Here is a 21,194-nt window from a genome sequence, read left to right on the forward strand (position 1 = left end):
CCTCCAAATCAGAGAACAAAGTTTATTATGAAATAGTTTACCTTGTTAAAGTGCGATTTTTACACGATCTTAGATGCTTTAAGTTGGGGGGATCATTAACCTCGCATTCATACCCTGAAGTAAATATTTTCAAGTGAGAGTAAATCTCTGTTCTTTAAAAGGACATTTTTGTACAGTTACCTTCATTAAAGAAGACCTGAAATAGTCAGAAATGGGCATGGTTGGCAACTGCAATGAAGGTTAACTGAGCAGTGCTTAACAAGTGTGCATCCAGTAAAAGAACCAAAGAAATAAATATTTTTAAAGTACTTCTTTAAAGGAAGGCTATTTCTGAAGTCAGAGCTCTACATCACCTATTAAAGTACATTTTTGGATCCTTACAAGAATACACTATTTCATTACAATTGGAAAGCCAATCTCTCACTGTTAAAACTGAGGTCAGTCCTTTGAAAAGTGGAAACATCAAAGAACAATTAAAAAAAACCAAATCAGTCTTGAGGTGTTTGCACAGGAAATGACGTACAAATAACATTAGAAACATGCTGGGTTAACACTGCATAAATCACTGGAAAGTGAAAAGAAAACATGTTAGTAATTTAAAAGCAGTAACAAAAAGCTGAGAATATCAAACAGTGTAACTGCCATACATTTTAAACTTCATGACATCATAAACTGTAGAATTTGGGCTGAACAAAAGGAGATTCATATCAGAGCAGGCAGGTTTTTCCATTTAAATAATTACATATAAATAACATATTTCAGTAAGAATTAATTTTTTTTCTACAACAAAGGGGTTGTTTTGCTAGAGGCACAACAGCACGGGACGGGAGCCTCTTTGGTTCTTTTTCAAATGAGGGAATTTAAAGAAATAGTGAGAAAGTTTCACTTAGTGAAATAAACAACGTAAAAAAAATACATGAAGTCAATCGATTGAGCATGAATACACACACACACACACACACACACACACACACACACAGGAGCCTTTTGGCTTTCAGATGGTGCACAACACTTTCTCGTAACTCTACAAAGTAAATTGGCTGCCTTCAAAAGTACTTACAGCATGTGGTAAACCAATATACACAGAGTCCCCAAGGTGAAAAGGGACTACAGGCTCTACGAATCAATGGTTAACACAGAGTCTTATCATGCAAATATTGTAAACATTTTCCTTAATTGGGATCTCAAACATTCTTTGGTGTAACAGACTCCTAGGGAATCTCTGACTACACATTTTATATCCAATTCACATAGTAAAGGAATAAAAATTCTGCATTTGAAATATGCATCCCTTTAAAACACAGTATAGATATACAGTCTCTGTTCAGAAATGGAACTTCTCTTTTAATAAAATGTTCCTGTCTACAGACAGCAAATCTTAATTGTTGTGGCCAAAGATCCACTTCTGGAAGGGGTCTGATGGGTTGCAGGAAACCAAACTTGGATGCTCTCCATTTCCTGTAAGGCACATATGTAGTGCTGCACTGTACAGAGTTTGATCCTAAAGGGGATAAGAAAGAAGAGGGGGAAAAAAAAGTAAACACTAAAAATGCTGTTTTCCTCCATACATCATTTTCTGCAAGTTTATTGTTGTAAAAAAAGAGTAGGTGTGTGCTGTGCAGAAGGGGGCCGGGAAAAGAAGGTAGTATGCAAGTGCCAACTTGTTTTGCTAGTAAAAAGAATTATTTTAAAAGATCCAAAGTATTTGAACTGACTTTCAATGCGTGTCCAGACATAGACAATAAAACACACCAACTGTTTTTCTCTTCAAGAGAAATCATCAAGTTTTGAGCTGGTAACCAAAAAGCTGTAATTATCTAAATTTTCTTCCTAAAAAGGAACTTACTCCTTTTTTGGCTTCACAGTTGTGTTTTCATGGGTTTTCTCTTATATTAGAAACCATAAATTAACTCATCACTGCTAAAATGCCCAGCTTAGACTGCATGCCTAAATACCTTTTGATGCTGCCATTCCTCTTCTCCAAAGGCAAACATCTTCTGGCCTTTGTAGCTACATTCACGAAGCTGCACAGGTCCTCTAGAAGCATGCAGACAAAGCTCCTTCTGAATGTTATGGCGAATTTCATGGTGTGCAGAATACTCAAAGTACTATTTAAATAATTTTTTAGAAGTTTAGTAAATAAATATCAACAAGAGTATTACATTAACTCTGACATTCCAATACACAAAACAGTAGATTCCTTTTGTTATTCAACAGTTTGAAACTACACAATCAATTCCTTGACTTTTAGCATACACATCTTAAAAGTGTTTCCAAATGTAAATGCCTTTTTTCATTCTGGCACAATGGAATACACTGAATAGTACTTAAATGTAGAATCAGTTAAAAAAAGAAACTTAGTACATGTACACAATGATGCAAGATTTCATTGCGTGCACTCCAGATACCAAAACTAATACAAGATACAAAAAGAGTAGAAATAGTTGCATGGATAAGTTTAACTTCACCCTGTAGTATCATTAAACATTTTTATTCAATTTTCATGACTACATTTTTTTATATTCTCAGAGCAACTAAAACCCAATTTTGTCACATGGACAGTACTAATTCCCATTACTTAATTTTTCTGCTTGAATTAAGCAGTAAATGCTAACAAAGGATTCTCTGTGAATTTTCTGTGTCATTACAAAGAAAAGCTTAATGTAAAAACATACTTTGTGGGTATTTTACTGTTATTTCCTGACAGAAGATTACTTTCAAGTCTCAGGTATCCCTGCCTATAGTTCAGGCCTAAGCAGAGATTTAATTCAAAGTTACAGACACTGCAGTCCTTTTATACTTCACATTCTCCCTGAACATCCTGGCCTCTTCCTTTGACCAGCAGGCTTCCTATCACTATGTCCTATGATTACTGTTTCTTGGTTCCCTGTGTCAGCCCTTTGACAGCCCATGGTCAGTTAGCATCCTGTTGCCTTCAACTGTCTGTCCAATTAGCCAGCCTCCATTTTCCATCTTCCCTTGGGAATGGGAGAAACTCAGAGGAACAGACACCACACTCCTAAGTTCCTGCACCCATCATCAATGCCTGAAACAGGTACTGACAGGTAACTGCTTAGCCATTTTGCTCCCAAGCACAACAGTTTATTCTAAATCTGTTCATCTAAGTAAAGATCTTTTAATTTATCTTTGAACTTTAGGGGCTTCTTCTGAGCCCAGAGATTAGGACTTGCATACTTGCTCTAGGAATTAATTTATCTTGGACATAGAGATGGACATATTATCACCTCTACAATATGTTACAAAAAAAAAAAAAAGAAGTTAATCAATTGTACAACTCTGAAGACTAGGTTCTCTCTTCCACTCCCCTCTCCTTCCTCAAACATAGGCAGAGAGGAGAGGTAGCATGAAAAACCGCAGCCTACGCTGCTAAAGTCTGGTAAAAAGCACAAAGCAACTGAAGAGAGAATTGTAACAAGAAGGATTAAGTAAGGAAATACCCACATCTCTTGCATATTACTAGCACAACGTATATTGAAAGAATTCAAGCTGTTACGGTATGGCAAGAGGAAACATAAAACACACTTAAAAAGACTGTTTTAGTACAATCCAAGTTAAGTTAGAGAGAGGTGACAACAGAAGCATATTGAGGGTCTTTTAATGTAACATCTTGATACAGCATTCTTGCATTAATGACTGTGACAGTTTGAAAAGGGTAATACAGTACTAATCCAGAACAGAATAAAAAAAGTTCAAGCTGTAAGAAGCTAACATAACATAACAGGGTAGCTGGTAAGCTAGACAGTATTCCTTCTCTCACTAAGACTGATTAGGAAAGCATAAACTGACTAGGGTCAGGTGTCTGAGTTTCCACGGTGCCAAAAATGGATGGCTTTTACATGTCAAGCTTTTATTTAAAGCAAGTATATATAGCCATTTTAAAATAAAGGTTTTTTTGTTGAACTTTAATTATTAAGGATCTACAGGTAACAAGCTTTATTCCCCAGATAACTATAAAGCAGCACTGCACATTTCTAGGGGAGGGAGATACTACTTTTTTTTTAATATTATAGTGCCTGAAGAATTCAGTACCTGACATCAATAAATGTCTGCGAGTCATACTGCAGGAGAAACAGGAGATCACTGCTCCTCCAAGAGGTGAGCAACAAAGAAAGCTCCTCTTGGACAAATTCAGTCATGTAGTTTACTTGCACAAGCCAGTATAGAGTAGATCACTTTGACCACACACTATGAGGCTGCAAGCATGACAGGAAAGATGGCTCAGGCTGGCCACTTGGTCTCCCACCACTGGCCAGATTCCCATCTTCCTTGACAGTGTGAGTCCTGCTGATAGAGACAGAAGCAATAGGAGGAAGCATAAGAAAAAGAAGAGTTAAGAAGAAAACACAAGGAAGTAGTAAAGGTAGGCTGAAAGACTTTGCACAGAAAGAAGAGACAATGTGAAGTAGTGCAAGTATGTAAAAACCCCAATCTGTATGTTGAACATAAGATGTTAGATGTGGGACACAACATGAAGAGCAGTAAAAAAAATCTGCCTAAATAAATAAATAACTATATATATAACTATATGTTTTTATATATATATATGTGAATTTCTTACAAAAAATATTAAAAATTGTAAATCTTGCATGCAAAATGAGTCAATTCCACTACATCAAGTTAAAAGCTTTAATATGGTAATGTTACAGTTAATCATAAAATCCGGGGATGAGATATTTTACCTGATTTCCTCCAAGTCCATGACAAGAATACATAATCAATGGTTTGCCACCATGGTTGTTTTCACCAACATCCAGACACATGTGATTACCTACATTTTTTAGCTAAAGAAAATTTGTTATCAGCAAAAAAGAAACACAAAAGCTCAGTGAAGGTGAGGAAAAAAATAAACTGCCTTTCTTGCATAGAAGCCTAACTTTTACCTTAACAATTCATTAATGTTAATTCATTTTTGCTTTCTACTACGCTCAAGCGTTAAAATCTTGTTCCCACAGAAGTATTTTGTTTATTCCTAAAAGCCTATTAACTACGTCCCAGTTGTCTATAGCCATGCACTGTGAACTCAACTACCATTCTCCATGGTTACTGGATTCTGATGATTCAGATTACAGTTTGAAAACATACACACAAAATATTCAAAACTAGAGAAAAGCAAAGTTTTTAAATACATACTAAATATTCAGAATGGCTTAACATTTTGTTGGCTTTAGTGTTACGAAGTCTAAGAGGTTAACTGACAGAGGATATGTGATGGTCTTTAAAATAGATAGCGTTTATAGTAAACCTAATTCAGAGAAGTATACAGCTGCCAAAGTACAGTCTTCCTTGTTAACATGAATTAAAATTCTCTCAGGCTTTTTGCTATATAAAGCTAAATTTATTTTGACAATACTGGAAGACTCTCACCACCTGCTTAGTACTTCTGTGGCAGTCAAGATTAAGTCATGGGCAGAATGCTGACTATCTTATCAGGCTCCAAAATCCCTTTAAGCAAAGCTTAAAGCTGTTGCTTAGGAAGAGTGTTTGCTTAAGTTTCATAGTAACATCAGTAGAGCCACACAATACTCAAATAGCAAGATATGTGGGAGAGATTCTTTGTCAACAGTACTAATAGAATACTCCACAGCAATTAACAATAGCTGAATGTAAACATTATGGCTAAAGAAGCATAAAGGATTAGTTCATTTCTTGAGTTCTAGAATGCTAGAGAAAATAATAAAAAGTAAACTCACATATCCAGAAAACAAAGGATTTAGGTCTGGAACGTATACTTCTGGATAAACATTATTGAGATACCAGGTAAAATTTTTACACTGCAAACGCTGCCTTAAGTTGAGTCTTTTTGAGATGTCTCCGAATGTTTTCTGTTGCAAGAAGAGGAATTCATGGATATTATTAACTTTCTGTACACATGAATCTTATAATATTCAGCACTGACAGCATCAAAAAGGTAGATCTTTTTTTAAAAAGTACGGTGCTACTACAAGTTACCACAACTTGTTTTTCGTAACCCCGCCAACATTCTGCCTGCAGCATTTCAGAGCGCAGGAAAGAAAACACCATTGTGGCATGCAAATCATACAAGTACCTGTAGTTCACAGAGTGCTTTAACAGTGCTATAAACTGGGAACATAAAAAAAAAATAAAGACCATACTGACCACAGCCATAATGCTAACTGGTGAATATATCTCACTAAAGAGAACACTTAAGTGGATTAATTCGGTAACTATCACAACAGTCAGTATAACACAGTACCTCTAACACAAAATTCAGTTGTGTTTTTCTGCTAAACTTGCCTGGAAAATCTAATGCTATTACTGCTACAATATTCATATTAAGGGATAAAAAACATCTAAGAGAAAAGTATAAGTTCCAACTGGTAATTTATCGCAGTTCCAGACCACTTACAAAAACAAATATCCTTCCCCACCAAGCCTAAATTTAACTTAAGTTCTTAAACTGAGAGAAAGAGGATATTTATTATTATTATTATTATTAATTTTTGAAAGAGGAGGGTATAAGATTAATTAAACTGAACTGTGTCTGTATTTTCACTAAAATGTCTACACTTCACACATACTTTGCCAATAAATAACTTTTTGCTCACCAAAATGTTCAGTGCAGCAAGTGTGATTTCTAAAACCACCACCACCACCACCTACTTGTTTCACTATTTTTGCTGCCTCTGTGTTTCTTCGGTAAAAAATTTCTTTATATTCATCCATCCAGACTTCTGCAAGGCGGACTTGGTTACGTGTGATCACTTGAGTACCTTTTGGGAAAGTATGGGGACTCTTGCTGCGAAAGACATGGCCAACAACAGAGCAAGGCATGATCTCCAACTGTCCACCACATTGCCAAACCTAATAATAACATTTTTTGTATAAGTGCAATGCAGTTATGATTAGGGAGATGGAAGGAAAAAAAAGTCAGCAACGTTACTGTTCTCTTAAATAACCAAAACAACATTACCAGCAAGAGAGTACGTATCAGGAGCACTGTAATCAGGTAAACCCTGTAAAATGTACGTTTCAGCTATAAACATTAAATGACACTTAAAAAAACCCAAATCACTTCAGTGAGCAAGTTTGTAGCTTGTTATGTAGGTTATTAGTAATTAATTTTCCATGTCCTAGATGGCTGACTAAGCAGAGTAGTCAAGATACAATGCTCATTTGTCCTCAAAAATCATGTAGACTGTCAGTGTAGAAACCAGTATTAAGTAGGTAGCTAAACTTACTCTGAAAGACATTTCTATATTTTCACCTCCCCATATTTCCATTTCATCATCATAGCTTCCAATGTGTTCAAAATACTCTTTTGATATTGAAAAGAGACCTCCAGCAAAAGTAGGTGTTCTGCAAAAAGAGAAGGTTCAAACTACATTTAAGGTAGGTCTTCCTAAATATAGGTAAAAAAGAACTCAGCATTGCTGTTCTAGGATGTTTCTAAGCATCTGTCAGCGCTTCACTCCATTAAAACATTTTCCTGGCACAGGCAATGAAATCTGCCCACATCAAGTCTCATTTTACAGTTTTATTGTCACTTACTAACAAACCAGATTAACAGACTGTATCAGTAAAAATAACATATTTTCCCTGTACGGAGGGAAAGTTACTATTCCTTTAGACCAGTAACATATCTGAGGGCAAAGAATGAATTATATTGCATGTTTCCATATTTACAGTCTGGTTCCTAAATAAAACATTACATAAAACATGTAAGATGCTAAGACTTGTAATGATATTCATATGGATTAACTCATTTACAAACAGCTTTTTACAATTTAAACAAACAAACAAACAAACACCACAAGAAAACTGAAGTATGTTATTCAAGTTACATTTACCTGATTGGATAGGTTTCATCTTTTCTTCTTTTATTTTCATGTTTAGGAAGAGACTCCCATCCAAACGACAAACTCCAGTCAAAGTTTCCTCTATTGTGGTTATGCCCATAAGGAGATGGCTTACTAAATTCAAAAGTATTGAGATCTATAGAAGCAATATCAGGGCTTACAACAGCAACAGGGTTCTCAGCTATTCTTGCCAACAATGGTTCTAACCAGCCATAGAAGCATTCACCTATAGAAAAAATGGGAACAAGCACTGAATTGTAGTAAATTCGGAATAATTAAACATGACTGCAGCAAGCCAGTACAGTTTGTAAATAGCACTTTCAATGACATAAAATAGCAGAAGAGCTAATACAAACCTCACATTCATAACTCATAAGAAATGCAGCATTAAATCAAATACAACATTCACTTACAATGAGCATCCAGAAAGGTGAGGGTCTCCCCTGTTGCTACGGAAGCTCCCAACAACCGTGCAGTGATTAGACCTTTTCTTTCCTTTTGACGGACAACTTTAACGATCTGAAACTGCTTCACGTACTTATCGAGTTTATCATGCAAGTATTCTAGAAAGAGAAGTTGTTTTTAGGATATTGAGTATCTACACCGTGGCCTAAAATTTCACTTTACAATTGAACAATAGAACAATTCATTCTAATTTCAGCAGTGACGTCAACACTAAAGCACTGAACAAGTCCTGACTGTTGAATGCAAATTTTAGGGGCTGAGTTTTGTTGAGGGTGAGGATGTAGGAAGAAGCAACTGGCAGACAACAGGGCCTGCAGAACTGAAAATTAAATTCTAAAAGAGAAAGGGCGTTTGCTGGAACAGCTGTTCTGCTGGATCAACAGCTTGAATATCAACTCAAAATCCATTTTCATGGCAAATACACAACATACCTACTTAGCAATATATTTTATTCCAGGCTTTCAAAGGCTACAATATTACTCTCATATAAATAAATAAATATAAATAAATAAATAAATATAAATAAATATAATATAATATATATAATATAATAAATATAAATAAATAAATAAGAACACCATCACAAAAAACAAACAAATAACAAAAAAAAAAAAAAAAAAAAACAAAAAAAAAAAAAAAAAAAAAAAGAAAAACCCCAAACTCCCAGAACATGAAAATTTTGGGAAACAATCTCATATCCTTCATAAACATCACACTCTGCCACTCTCTGCTTAACCTTCGGATTAAGCTGTACAACTAAACACCCCTTACATGCAGGTACATCTAAATGTAGTCTTGACAGTAAGTGTAAATTTATTGCTATGAGCATGTATGCACAGACATGCTTGTGTAAAGATAAAGTTTTTTAACTTGCATTTGTAATTACACTCAGTATACATTCAAATAGTTTTTACATTCAGCTTATGTACAGAAGATTATTTTTCTGTTAATTTCATTTTCTAGGAAAGAAGTTTATCTTCATATTAGTGAAATTTACTTGCAATCATAATGATAAATTGCAAAAAGCATTGGCCAGTTTACCCTTGGATACTTGGTTGTATTAACTGCAGTTCATCTAAAGCAAACATTACAGAGCTACTTGTCATGCAACCACTCATTCAAATTCTAGTGCTCCTTAAATTGCATAATCATAAACTATCCTGAGTTGGAAGGAACCCACAAGGATCATCCAGTCCAATCCTTGGTTCCACATAGGACTACCCAGACCCTACCTCTGAGTGCAGTGTTCAAATACTCCCTGAGCTTCAGCAGCTCAGGATTGTGCCCACCACCCTCTGGTGTAGAACCTTCCCATCATATCCAGCACGACCCTCCCTAATGCAGCTCCATGCCATTCCCCCAGGCCCTGTCACTGCCAACAGCGATGACAGCCCAGCACTGCTCCCTCGCTACCCTGTGAGAAGCTGCAGGCCACCATGAGGTCTCCCCTCTGCTCTGGCTGAACAAATCCAGGAATCTCGGCCATCAGCATAGCCCTCCTTTGTGTGCCAATATTTTTTATGTCCTTCTTATGCTGAGGCACCCTAACCTGCATTAAGTGCTTGAGGTGAGGCCCCACAAAGCAGAGCTGAGCAGGACAACTCCTTCCTGGTGCTAGTGCTGGCTCTAACACAGCCCTTGGTACGGTTGGCCCCTCTGGCTGTCAGGGCACACTGCTAACTCAGATCCAACTTGCAGTTAACCAGATTCCCCAAATGGCTTCCCACAGGCCTGCTGTCCAGCCCCTCATCTCCCAGTCTGGACATAGAGCCAGGCCTCCCTGATTCCAGGAGCAGAACCCAGCACTTGCTCTTCCTCATACAAATGGTGACCATTGTCAAATTTGTCAAGACCTTGGTGCAAGACCTCTCTACTCCCAAGAAGTCAACACTCCTCACAATTTAACATCATCCACAAATTTACTTCCAGATCTTTACTGGAATTCATGAAAACATAAAAGACTACTGGCTCAAAAACATGGTCCTGCAGAATCCCACTAGTGGCAACTAGGGCAATTCTCAGGCCATAGTGTCTGTCCCCTTTCCCAGTACAGTCATGTTTTCATTGTCATGAGATATTGTCAGGGTCACACCACCATGGCTTGCTGATGTCAGCAGCAGTGAACCCAAGCTGATGGATGTGGATCTACCCAAAGGCAATGTCAAGCCTATGGAATTAGATTAACCTTCAGAAGAACCAGTGGAAGTGGATCCACCTATCCACCTCCATCAGGGCAAATGCTATAGCATCATGCTTGCTTGGAGATGATACCTCATCCATTGCTGGCACACCAGGGGCTTTCTCTTTCCATCTTGGCACTGAAATGTCACCACGTACCACCCTACTCCACATCTAGAAACAGCTGGTGGATGCCAAATTATGAAGAGTATCATTGCATTAAATCTTTACAAAAACTAAGAGCTGTGACCCAAAAAAAGAGCATCTTCAGACAAATACAGCAGATGTCCAAGCCACCAAAGCCTGAAAGTAGACTGCAGTTATCACTGAGCTTCTCAAAGGCTTCAAATTCCTTAACATAATCAAAAATAGGGTTTAAAAATCTCTCAGCAGAGAATTTCATACTTGGAAATCCTTACAAAGAAAACAAAAGGAAGAAAAGTACTTGGAACACCATGTGGTATTTAGTATGGTGGTAAGGAGATAGCCTCTTTTAACCCATTCTGTATACAATCCTAACATGCTTTCAATTAAATAAATAATAGGTTCAATGTAAAATGGAAAGACTTCTTACCATCAACACTGGCATCATCCACCAAAATGATTTCCTTTAGCAGTATGGCAGGAGAAGTGTACATCACACTGTGAACAGTTCTGAGCAGAGTAGACCATGCTTCATTATGAAAAACTATTATAACACTTGTGGTTGGCAATGGTGGGCAACGCTTGAACTTTTGTTCAATGCATCTACAGATTAGAAAGTATTAGATGTTAGAAAATGGACAGAAAGTTTTGATTCAAACTCTTAAGAGAAATCCCACTCTTCTCAGTACAAAACTGTATAAATATGGACACTAAATCTTTCAGCTTCTCTAATTTATGTTCAAGTTTTGAAGCACAAACACAGCTGGAAAAGCTGTAAGAAGTATTTTGTAAACATCTGAGAAATAAGAATTCCACCTGAGCAACCGACTCAGCTCCAGTTCTCTCAAACAACATTTGAGTATATTTCACAGAGCACCCAGGTCCTGTTCAGACAAAAATACATTTTTCTATTGAGACCAGCAGATGCTGAGCTGAAAAGTCAGACTAGGTTACCATTACTATTGAAATCCAAGAATATGAGAAAAAGTATTTACTGAAGAAATGCAGTCTGAAATAGAAACATAGAACAAATCAAATTCAGAGCTTGTTTTTTTCTTAGAAACAGCACATAATGCTTAGAGCAATATAACACATTCAAGTGAAAAAACTTTAAACATACAGGTTTTCAAGACTGATGTATTCTGAACAGAAATTTAAACCAAACTGCAAGTCAAGCTAACCAGACAACATTTCTGTATTCATAAATTGCACACTTAATGTTTATTGCCTGCCAACTCTAGAGACTGGAATAGTTCCCAAGGTAATTATCACATCTGTTGCCAAAGCCCTCACAAAACATACAGGCCAAATCTCACCAGTTGCACTATCATAAAGATTATCATGATCTGCACCACACATAACGCGCTGGTCACACTACCAGCACCAGCTCAGTAAGAGCTGTCACTTCTGACACAAGAGATAAGAACGCTGAAAGAGATTTCTTAGAACTAAAATCCACTCTAACCACAAAGTCCTTGTTAACAAAATCATAATATGCTAGTGCTTTTATTAAGCCTTAATATTTTGTTTAAAAAAGATCAGGGAATGGATTTTAAAACAGAAGGAAGCTTAAACCATATTTTAATTTTCTCCAAAGTACAACACAGCAGCTTTCCAGAAGGTCACTGAAAAAACGTAGCAGAAAACCTTATTTAAATATGGTTAACATGAAATGTGAGCCTTTCTAAATACTCTCGGTTTTTGCACTCTGGAACATTACGTACTGTAAATTACCATGTATCACCCATATTTCCCTTCCTAAACGATAATCTAACGCTGAACTCAAATCACAGCCCTCACATTTCTGTCAAGCTATTCAACTAACAGGACATACACATTTCCACATACTCAGGAGGTCGAGTGTCTGGTCCAAGATCTCGGTGTAACGAAATCCTATCACTTGCAAAAGCATTGAAACAGTGCTTTTCTTCTCCACGCTCTTTTTCTTTCTGCTCTTCTGGATTTAAGTTGATGGTTTTAAATGCTTTACCAGAAGCTCCAGGAGCATTAGGATCTTGAAGAGGTCGATCTAGAAAGGGTTTTAGTTCCATCGCAGTATAGTGTCCTGGCAAACAATGTCTCTCTCCAGGAACCTTAGTTTGCCGTACAGGTGCCTTTATCTGCATTTTTGGCTTTGCACCATTGATACTGTTCATAGCATTTAACACAAGACCTAATACATGACTTTTCTTTCTGACAGCTGGCTCAATCCCTCCTTCATCTCTAAAATCTTGGACACCAACTTCTCGTTGCAATAAAAATAAAAATACTAGGAAGACAAACACAATAATGCTAAATTTCCAAAGTTTCCAGTGAAAAAATAATTTCTTGAATAGTTTAGGCATTATTTTCAAAGCCATTCTAGTTCTAAGAGTTTATCGCAAAACAAAAGCTTCTCTGAATGATGTTCTTTAATACTATTTTACAGCATGTCTTGAGAATATAATACCTGTAAATTAAAACAAAAAGTAATATGTTAGACAAACAGCACATACAATAATGTATAATGTATCTTATACATGCAGACTTAATACAGGTAATGGGGATAATTTAGGCTGTGTATCAAGTAGTAAATCTATATAGCTTTTGAATGGTATTCTTTGGCATGTTCTGCTGCAACTCATTAAAAGAACACGTTAAAGAGTTCTCCTCTTTCAGCTCCTATTTTTTATTTTTTTTTAATACAGCCAAGCAATTACTCAGTAGCTTTCAAATACAAGGAACTGTGAAAAATAGTTGATGACCAGCATCCAAGTGATCTGAATTAAATTCTCTCTGTAAAAATGCCTGTTTACAAGAGGGGGAAAAAACACCAACATCCTGAATCCAAAGCAAGGCTATTTCTGTACAAGTTGCATCTAAGCAAACTGAGAAAAGAACTAAGCTGCAGCCGGGTAAAAGCCACACTTAATTTCTGCTCGCTAACTGCTGACCAAAGAATTGCAAAAATACTGGAGGGAAAAAAAAAAAGTGCAATGTTATATACACACAAAGATAGAGAACTTGTAGAAAATAGGAAAAAAGGTCACTTGACTTCCCTCAAGAATTTGTAGAATGAGGTATTTTAATAAACCCCTACACTATATTCAACTGTGACAGTTTACACAGGGGTAAAACTACTACTAATCTTGTTGGAGCATCACTACATAGATAATAAAATATACAAAAAATACCCTTCGCAATGCTCATACATGTTTTTTCCAAGAAAACTCATTTAAAAATCCAATCTGCTTCTGTCTTACACGCTATTTTCCCAATTTTATTTAGACTTGAAGATTTTGCACTGCAATAAATGCCCATACAGCAAAACAGAATAAAATCCTTCTTTCGTTCCTGACGAAAGCATCATAACCAATTTAGCAACTTGCTCCACAAAAGATCACCTGAAATTCAACCTCTACGTCTCAGAGCACTGTCCAAAGCACTCCTTGAGCTCCAGCAGCTTGGAGCCATGCCCACTGCCCTGGGCGGTCTGTTCAATGCCCACTGCCCTCTGATGAAGAACCTTTTCGTTATACCCAATCTGACTCTTTCCAAAAACCCTCCATGCTGTTCCCTCGCACCGCGTAGCTGTCACCAAAGAGCAGAGCTCACTGCTGCCCCTCTGCTCCCTATCAGAAGCTGTAGGCTACCATGTGGCCTCCCCTCAGACTCCTCTAGGCTGAACCAACCCAGCACCTCAGCTGTTCCTCAGATGACTTCCCCCCAGAACCTTCACCATCTTTATAGCCCTCCTCTGGGCAATCTAATAGCTTTATGTCCTTAGATTGTGATGAAAAAGATGACATAATCTAGCTGACCCAGATGGCTTCTCTTGGTCTGCTAGATGATCAGATCTATGATCTGGCTATGATCAATAAGTGTTGTCTTTCAAGTGTTGTGCAGCCATGGTATTCTCCTAAGGTGACTCTGGTGCCTGAAGCACCTGCTCATTGACGTTGGTGCGCGCAGGACTCTTTTTCCTACATGTTTCTCATTCCTCTCTCACAGCTGCTGAGGAGCATTTTTTAGCTTTTCTTAACAAAATGCCATCGCAGATTCATCACCTGCTGCACTGACGGGTTTAGCTGTGGCCAACAGCAGGGCTGTGCTGGAGCTGGCTGAGAGCAGCACAGGGCAGCTGTGCTCACAGGAAGCACCAATCAGTCTACCAGAATCAGCTACCAAAACCTTGCTTCATAAACCCAGTGCAGAAAGTGAAACCCTAAGCACCATCAAGGAAACTACAACCTGTAAAACCACTACTGCCAAATCTGCCTGAGGTCAGCTTCAGCAACCTCGTAACAACAAATGCTTTAATAACACTACAATAAATAAATAAATAAATAAATAAAAAAGAAAAAAGAACAAACAAACAAAAATTAATTACACTGTTGTTTCTCTGTGCACAATGCACAAACACAGGTTATATTAATACATCTTAAAGCTTAGAATTAATAAGCAACATAAATATATCGTCTTCAAACTGGAAAATATAAACATCTTTTTTTTATATAGTTGAGGTATTTGATATCATAAGAGAAGTCTGGCAGTTTCCTTATTTCACAAGCAGTCATTTGGGCACAGTCAGTCAGGCAAACACTGGGGAAGGAGGGCAGTAGTTGATCTGCTTTCAAACACCACAAATATTCTTTGTACCACTAACAAAAATCAACATTCTCCAATCACCTCTCTGGGCCTCTTTGTGCCAGTAAAGATTAAAACTTAGGTGAGCATCCTGTTAGGTGAAAAGGCAGGCAGAAGGTAATCCTACACAGCAACTTGGAATTTCACCAAAATCTCACACTGAAATAATGAATAAAAATTCAGGTCTCAAATTGAAGCAAGTCAAATGCTTAAGATTCTCTTTCGATTTGATGACCCGGCCTAAGACTACTCAGAAAGGGTAGAAAAATAACAAACTATGGCTACAAATCCATTATCTGACTTAGTACCACTTTGTTTCCACTAAATAGTTACGTTAGAGTTGAAAATGCAGTTATCAGATTTCCGTTGTCTGCATTCAGCATTTAAATCAAAGCTGGCTTCATCATTTTCCCCCAGCTTTATGTACACCATATGAACTTAGGCTTAGCTTCTCACAAAAAAAACCCAACCTCTAGATAATACCAGAGATGTCTTCCATAGGTTGCTGCACATTCTTCTGGGGCATTAAATCTTTGCTGCTGCTAGCTCTGCTGCTAGCACAGTAACATATTCTTCAAGGAAGATCTGAGGTGCATAGGTATGCTTTACCAAAAATTTAACCTAAATTACTGTTAAATTTATTTGGGATTATTTCCTCAGAAACTGAACATATGCAAATCCTTAGGGAACTTGTGATTCACGTGACATAACAGTCAAAATATCTGTAAAGCAAAATAAACAATCTAAAATTCATCAAAACTATTCCTTATGTTATCCATGTTTTGTATGCATGTGCCTTTAAACAAGTCATTTAAGACAAACAGACTAATGAGCAAACAAGAATGGGAACAGCAATTTATTTTGCCTTTGGTTTCTTCATAACCATTTTTTTTTCTCTGCACGCACTCTGATTGCTCTTTGACAGCATATTGCCTTGCAGTGGAGCTGCCTGCCCTGCCTGCTCATGCATGACCAGTGCCATAACGCACACGTGAAACATGTCTGCCCCAAGGAATGAGAAGACAACTCCTGCAAGGAGACCAACACAACCTATCCTTCCAACGGGGATTTGCACATTCCAGTAGCACACACAGCAGTGTGCTGTGCAGAGAAACAGCACATGTGCTGCTTCAGAAGTGCTTCTTATTAGACAATCAACTGATAACCCCAGGATAGTGTGTGCAGCAGGACTGAAGTGCACTAACACTTCTCCTTTGCCATAAATGCACTAACTCTGATACAGATTAATCCCGAGTGCAGCGTTACTGATGAAATACCTTGAAGGGACAGTGCTTAACAACAAGGGTCTGTTGCACAGAACAGTATCAGTTCCCAGAACACAAACTATATTACACAAACAACTGCCACCAAAGCTGCATCTTCCCTAAGGTTTTTAACCAGAGTAATTTTGTAGTCAGCAATGCAATCTTCACTCGCCACAACCATTTCATACATTTTGATGGCACAGCAGCATCGGTAAGCACAGACCAGGCCACAGTTCTGTCCTTCAGGACACGCTGAAGAAATATGTGGCACAATTCAATCCCTTCAGGTCACTGGTAAGCAGAGCGTAGGTTGGTTTTGTTTTGTTTTCAAAGAAAATAACCAGAAAACTTACAAGCACTATAAGCATCTTCTAAAAAGTGCCAAAAGGCAGCAGCCACTCTGCTCCACACCACAGCATGGGTGAGCTGAATGCACAGCCTCTGTTACACCAGCTCCAGTGTCACAGTGCCTGCCAACTGCCGGCCTCACAAGACGGCCTCCCTCCAGTACCATGTGCACACAGCTCCGACTTTGTCAGCTGGGTCTGAGCAACACCACGGGCAATCATTTAAAGAAAAAAAAAACGTATACGCTCTGGTAACCCAAATCATCAGACGTTCTTGCAGAACAGCCCAGCAGGGAGAAGTCTCTTGGGATTGGTGTCCACAACGTATCTTTGCTTTTTAATAAACTTGTTTTAAATCTACTTTTCTTTCATCTGGATGCTGAAGAGCCTTCTGGTGATTTCTGAGAATGCTGCTTACAGAACTTGAAAAATGCTTTTAAAGGAATAGTAACAACGTTAAGCCTTAAGAACGATTCCAGCCACATCATTTTTCACACTGTTTAGCTTCGCTCTTAATCTAACTTCCATCGCTCCAAAATCACAGTCTCGTTAAAACCTTGTGCATGTTTTACCCTTCCTCAACACCTTCCTGCTCCCCTAACGAGGAAGCAGACCTGCATGGAGCAAACGCTGAACAAATTCTGGAGGAAAAAAACACCTGACATTAATGACCAGCTGCTCCCCCAGACCAGCATGAATCCGCCCAGTGTGCACAGTTACACCTGTTGGGTGCTGCTCTGCTAAGGAGCTTTCCAGTGCTTTGTGTCTTCTTTACATGAATCCCGCAGCAGACTCCACTAAAACATTAGCTATTGAAATCAGCACTTCCACTACCCTGGAAATCAAAATTTTTCTACCCATTAAAAACATTAATGAATAAAAATCACTGAACAAAACCATACCTGCCTGCCAGGAGAACATTCACATGATGAGGTCATAGCTAAAAAATGCCAAATTTGAAGTGAATTTTTCATAGAGGTTTAGCTGAATGTCGAATATTAGAGCACTCCATAATATCAAGAGCAAAAGCACTTCAGAACTTGTGGAAACACAAAGGAGCTGCTTAAGTTTACCACTCTGTACTACTGCTTATCATTTATTAGTATTTGGCTTAAATAAAGGAACAGTTCACAAAACAAAGCATGTACAACTCAAAAATAAATGCTCCACCTGAAAAGCAGCAGCAGAATCACCTGGTCAGCACTTGCCTGTGCACTCACAGCATCAAGCGCATGCCCCGAGGCTCAAGCAAGAATTCCCACTGGTTGTCCCCCAGGCAGAGCAGTACCCAACGAGCTGCTGATCAGCAAACCCCAGCTGCTGCTCCCCTGGATGCATTCTTTGAGGCTCAGCCAGGGGAAACCTTGTTCTGCTCCCGAGTACACTGCAAGAATACTGCGTGTCTTCGTTTTAAAGTGTCAGTTTTTAAAAGTCCAAGGGCATAGATTATTCTAGCACTGACTGAAGGAATGCACCCCAGTAATTACTATGGAAAAATCAGAAGCAGTAACCTGATGATAACGCAGTGGGTGGAAGAAATTCAAACAGCAGCAGCAGTCCAGAACACCTAGCTGTATGCCAACCTTGGAAAGGGTCTTATCTGGGAGTTCCTTTAAGATTAAAAAAAAATAACACTACCACGACTCCTTCCTTCTGCGTATTCTTCTAAGAACTCTTTCAGTATCAGCACTACCACTGCTTTTCTACAGCTGAGCACTGTAAGGGATGGGCAGAGATAGAGGCTAATTCCACGACAATAGATGGTGAAATAGAAGTACACGGTAACTACATATTAAAACAATATTTATAGCTTGTTTGTACAGTCTTGGAACTACAACAATGCGCTGAATATGAGTTAAATTTAAATTTCAGTCAACACTGCAGCTTCCTTTTTCTCCTTGCCAGTTTGGTTTGGGCTGCTGTTAAAAGCATTCTAGACTGCTCCTAAAAATGCCACGATGACAACTGAGCAGCACAGCAGCTGTACAGTGCTGGTATAACTTCGTAGTATTGGTGTCTGATTTTTATTTAAGCACCAAAAAACAATCTCTGGATCAGATCCAAGGGAATTCTTCTCTTTCCAATTGCAGTAAGGTTTCTAAGATAAGCACAGCATCTGAGTATGAAGCACAGGCCCTGAACTCATAGTTTTACACTCTAGTTTGTCTTGAAGTTTGTTTAAACCAGAAGCATAAGGAAAAAAGAAAAAAGAAAAAAAAAGGCTTCCTCATGTTTTTGCTTTGTTTGTTCTGAAATGCACTGAGCTTTATTGGGTCTGAAATGCACTGAGCTTTATTGGGTCTGAAATGCACTGAGCTTTATTGGGTCAGTCACTGCCAAACTGCTGGCAACCCGCAGGTGCCATCTCTTTGCTCTTGCCCTCACCTGACCAGTTCTGCATGTCACTGCTGAACAACTTTACGTAACAAAAAGTAGTGGCTTGAGTACAGCACGTTACTCCTGTAGCTATAAGTAGTTCTACAACATTGTTTTGCTGCTTATAAGCAGAACTACAACCTACAGCACAAAGTATCAGCAAAGCTAAGGAAAAGCAGACACCTCTGGGGCAGGTGGGCAAGAGACTAAGACTGCGTTTCACAAAACTTGGTGCTTTGCCGTCCAGAAACTGAAAGCGCTTTCAAATCGTACAGAAGAGAAACACAGGAGTGAGCAGAGTAGGAAGAAAAACTCGTGTGCTGGTGAGCAACTGAGCATCAGTTCATGTTACAACCACAACTCCCTGCACTGCCAGAAATGGGGAAGCCCTGCACACCGTATGAGCTCACCGAGCAGACCGGCAGCACGCGTTTGTCCAAAGCACAGTGGAATTTCTTGGAGCAGCGCAGCCGGTAACCAAGGGCCACGCCACAGAGGGCAGCCATATCCTGCTGCTATTTTGACAGCAGTCACAGCACCCAGCTGCCCCACCTAAAAGCAGGGCAAGGTTAAGCGGCCGCGGAGCCACAGGGCAGGGAGGGCTGCTCCGCTGCTCCCCACGGCGTGACCGAAATAGCAGCAACCAACCTACCCTCCGCAACCAACTTAATTTCTACTTTACTGTTACTGAGGCCTCAGGAAGGCAGCAGCAGATGACAAAGCGACCGGGCCGGCGGGCAAACCCTGCTAAAAGCAGCACAGAAAGCCACAGAACGGCCGGGCTCAGCCCTCAGCCCAGTGCTGCCTTTAGGAAGGATCCAACGGGAGGAACGAGGGCAAAAGATGTAACGAGTTTTGTAACAGAAGGCTGAAGTGTGAACCGCACTAAGGTGAATGCCTAACGCTCAAGTTGCCAGTAAAGTATTTTTTTGTTTGATCAGTGAAGATGTTTAATAAAGACGTCTACGTAGAAGCACGTTTACACAAAGTCAGCCTCAACTTCGTTCGTTCCTATTTGTATCACAGATAACTTTTCTCGCCATCTCTTGACTACTAACAAAACGAGTCAAAGCCAAACACGAACCGCTGGCAGGAGGCAGCCCGGCCACCACCACGCGCTCTCGCTCAGCGCAGGACGGCACGCGGCGCTGCGGGACGCCCCGCGCGACATCCCCGCGGCCACCGCACCGCCGCGCGGCCCGGGACGTGGCAGGAACCGCCGCCGACACCGCCTCCCCCGGTCCCCACCCGGTCCCGGCCCACGCAGCTCCCCGGCTCCGTTCCTCCGTTCCTCAGCCCCTGCCCGCGCGGGGCCACCCCCGCCAACTCCCAGCTTCGGCCGCGCGCGGCGACCCGAGGGGACCGCGAACGCTTCAGGGGGCTCCGCGGGACGGGACATCGCGCCGGGCGACAGCCGCGCGCCTGCCCCCAAACCGCCCACCCGAGGGGCGGCGGAACCGCGCGGGCCGCGTCGCTCACCTGGTCCGGCGGGAGAAGGGCCGTCCGGGCGAGCGGCTGCCGGCGGAGGGAAGCGCGGCGCCCGCCCCGGCCGGAGGCCGCCCACGGCGCACGGGAGCTGTGGCGGCGCCTTCCGCTCGGCGGCAGCCAGGTGCGCGCCCCCCTGCGCCTGCGCGCCGTGCCGCCCTCAGCCTCACCTGGCGGCCAGGTGCGCGAGGAGGCGGCGGGAAGCGCGCGGGCCCTGCCCTCAGCCGCCTCCGCGCGCGGCGCTCGGAGGAGCGTTGTACCGGCGCATAGCGGGCGCCCGCCGCGTGCGCTAACGGGCGGCTGGCGGTGCGAGCGCGGCAGAGCGGCGCTGCGAGCCTTCGCCAATCCCCGACGTGCCGCACCGCGCGGCACAGCGCTGCCCGCGCGCGTTGCTGGGAGACGGCACAAAATGCTGGACGGGAGAGCGGTGCTCCAGCGAAGGGACGTCCCGCTGCGCGCACGGACGGGCG

The 21,194-nt window shown here is 40.4% G+C and overlaps 1 protein-coding gene across 4 annotated transcripts; it reads right to left on the bottom strand.

Annotated features, from left to right (window-relative positions):
* Window positions 1–50: 50 nt before the first annotated feature.
* On the bottom strand, window positions 51–20,825 carry GALNT3 (polypeptide N-acetylgalactosaminyltransferase 3). Of its 4 annotated transcripts, none has more exons than XM_072341756.1 (11): window positions 20,719–20,825; window positions 12,474–13,074; window positions 11,056–11,228; window positions 8,252–8,401; window positions 7,830–8,064; window positions 7,221–7,338; window positions 6,643–6,843; window positions 5,712–5,843; window positions 4,701–4,802; window positions 1,956–2,108; window positions 51–1,501 (listed from the first exon to the last, which is right to left on the bottom strand). In XM_072341756.1, exons 2-11 carry the CDS (start codon window positions 12,983–12,985, stop codon window positions 1,379–1,381), a joined length of 1,899 nt encoding a protein of 632 aa, XP_072197857.1. In that variant the 5' UTR covers window positions 12,986–13,074; window positions 20,719–20,825; the 3' UTR covers window positions 51–1,378. The 4 variants fall into 4 exon arrangements, with proteins under 4 accessions (XP_072197857.1, XP_072197858.1, XP_072197860.1 ...); XM_072341757.1 differs by having other exon boundaries at window positions 12,474–12,894; window positions 20,719–20,788; XM_072341759.1 differs by lacking the exons at window positions 51–1,501; window positions 1,956–2,108 and adding an exon at window positions 2,541–4,302.
* Window positions 20,826–21,194: the final 369 nt, after the last annotated feature.

The sequence above is a fragment of the Excalfactoria chinensis genome, chromosome 7 (assembly GCF_039878825.1).
Source record: "Excalfactoria chinensis isolate bCotChi1 chromosome 7, bCotChi1.hap2, whole genome shotgun sequence".
NCBI lineage: Eukaryota > Metazoa > Chordata > Aves > Galliformes > Phasianidae > Excalfactoria > Excalfactoria chinensis.

Coding starts and splice junctions, on each gene's coding strand:
- GALNT3 (XM_072341756.1), bottom strand. CDS start 12,985: ATGGCTTTGAAAATAATGCCTAAACTATTCAAGAAATTATTTTTTCAC. Junction 8,402..11,055: donor GGATGATGCCAGTGTTGATG/GTAAGAAGTCTT, acceptor TTCTCTTTCTAG/AATACTTGCATGATAAACTC. Junction 1,502..1,955: donor AGGAATGGCAGCATCAAAAG/GTATTTAGGCAT, acceptor TATCCCCTTTAG/GATCAAACTCTGTACAGTGC.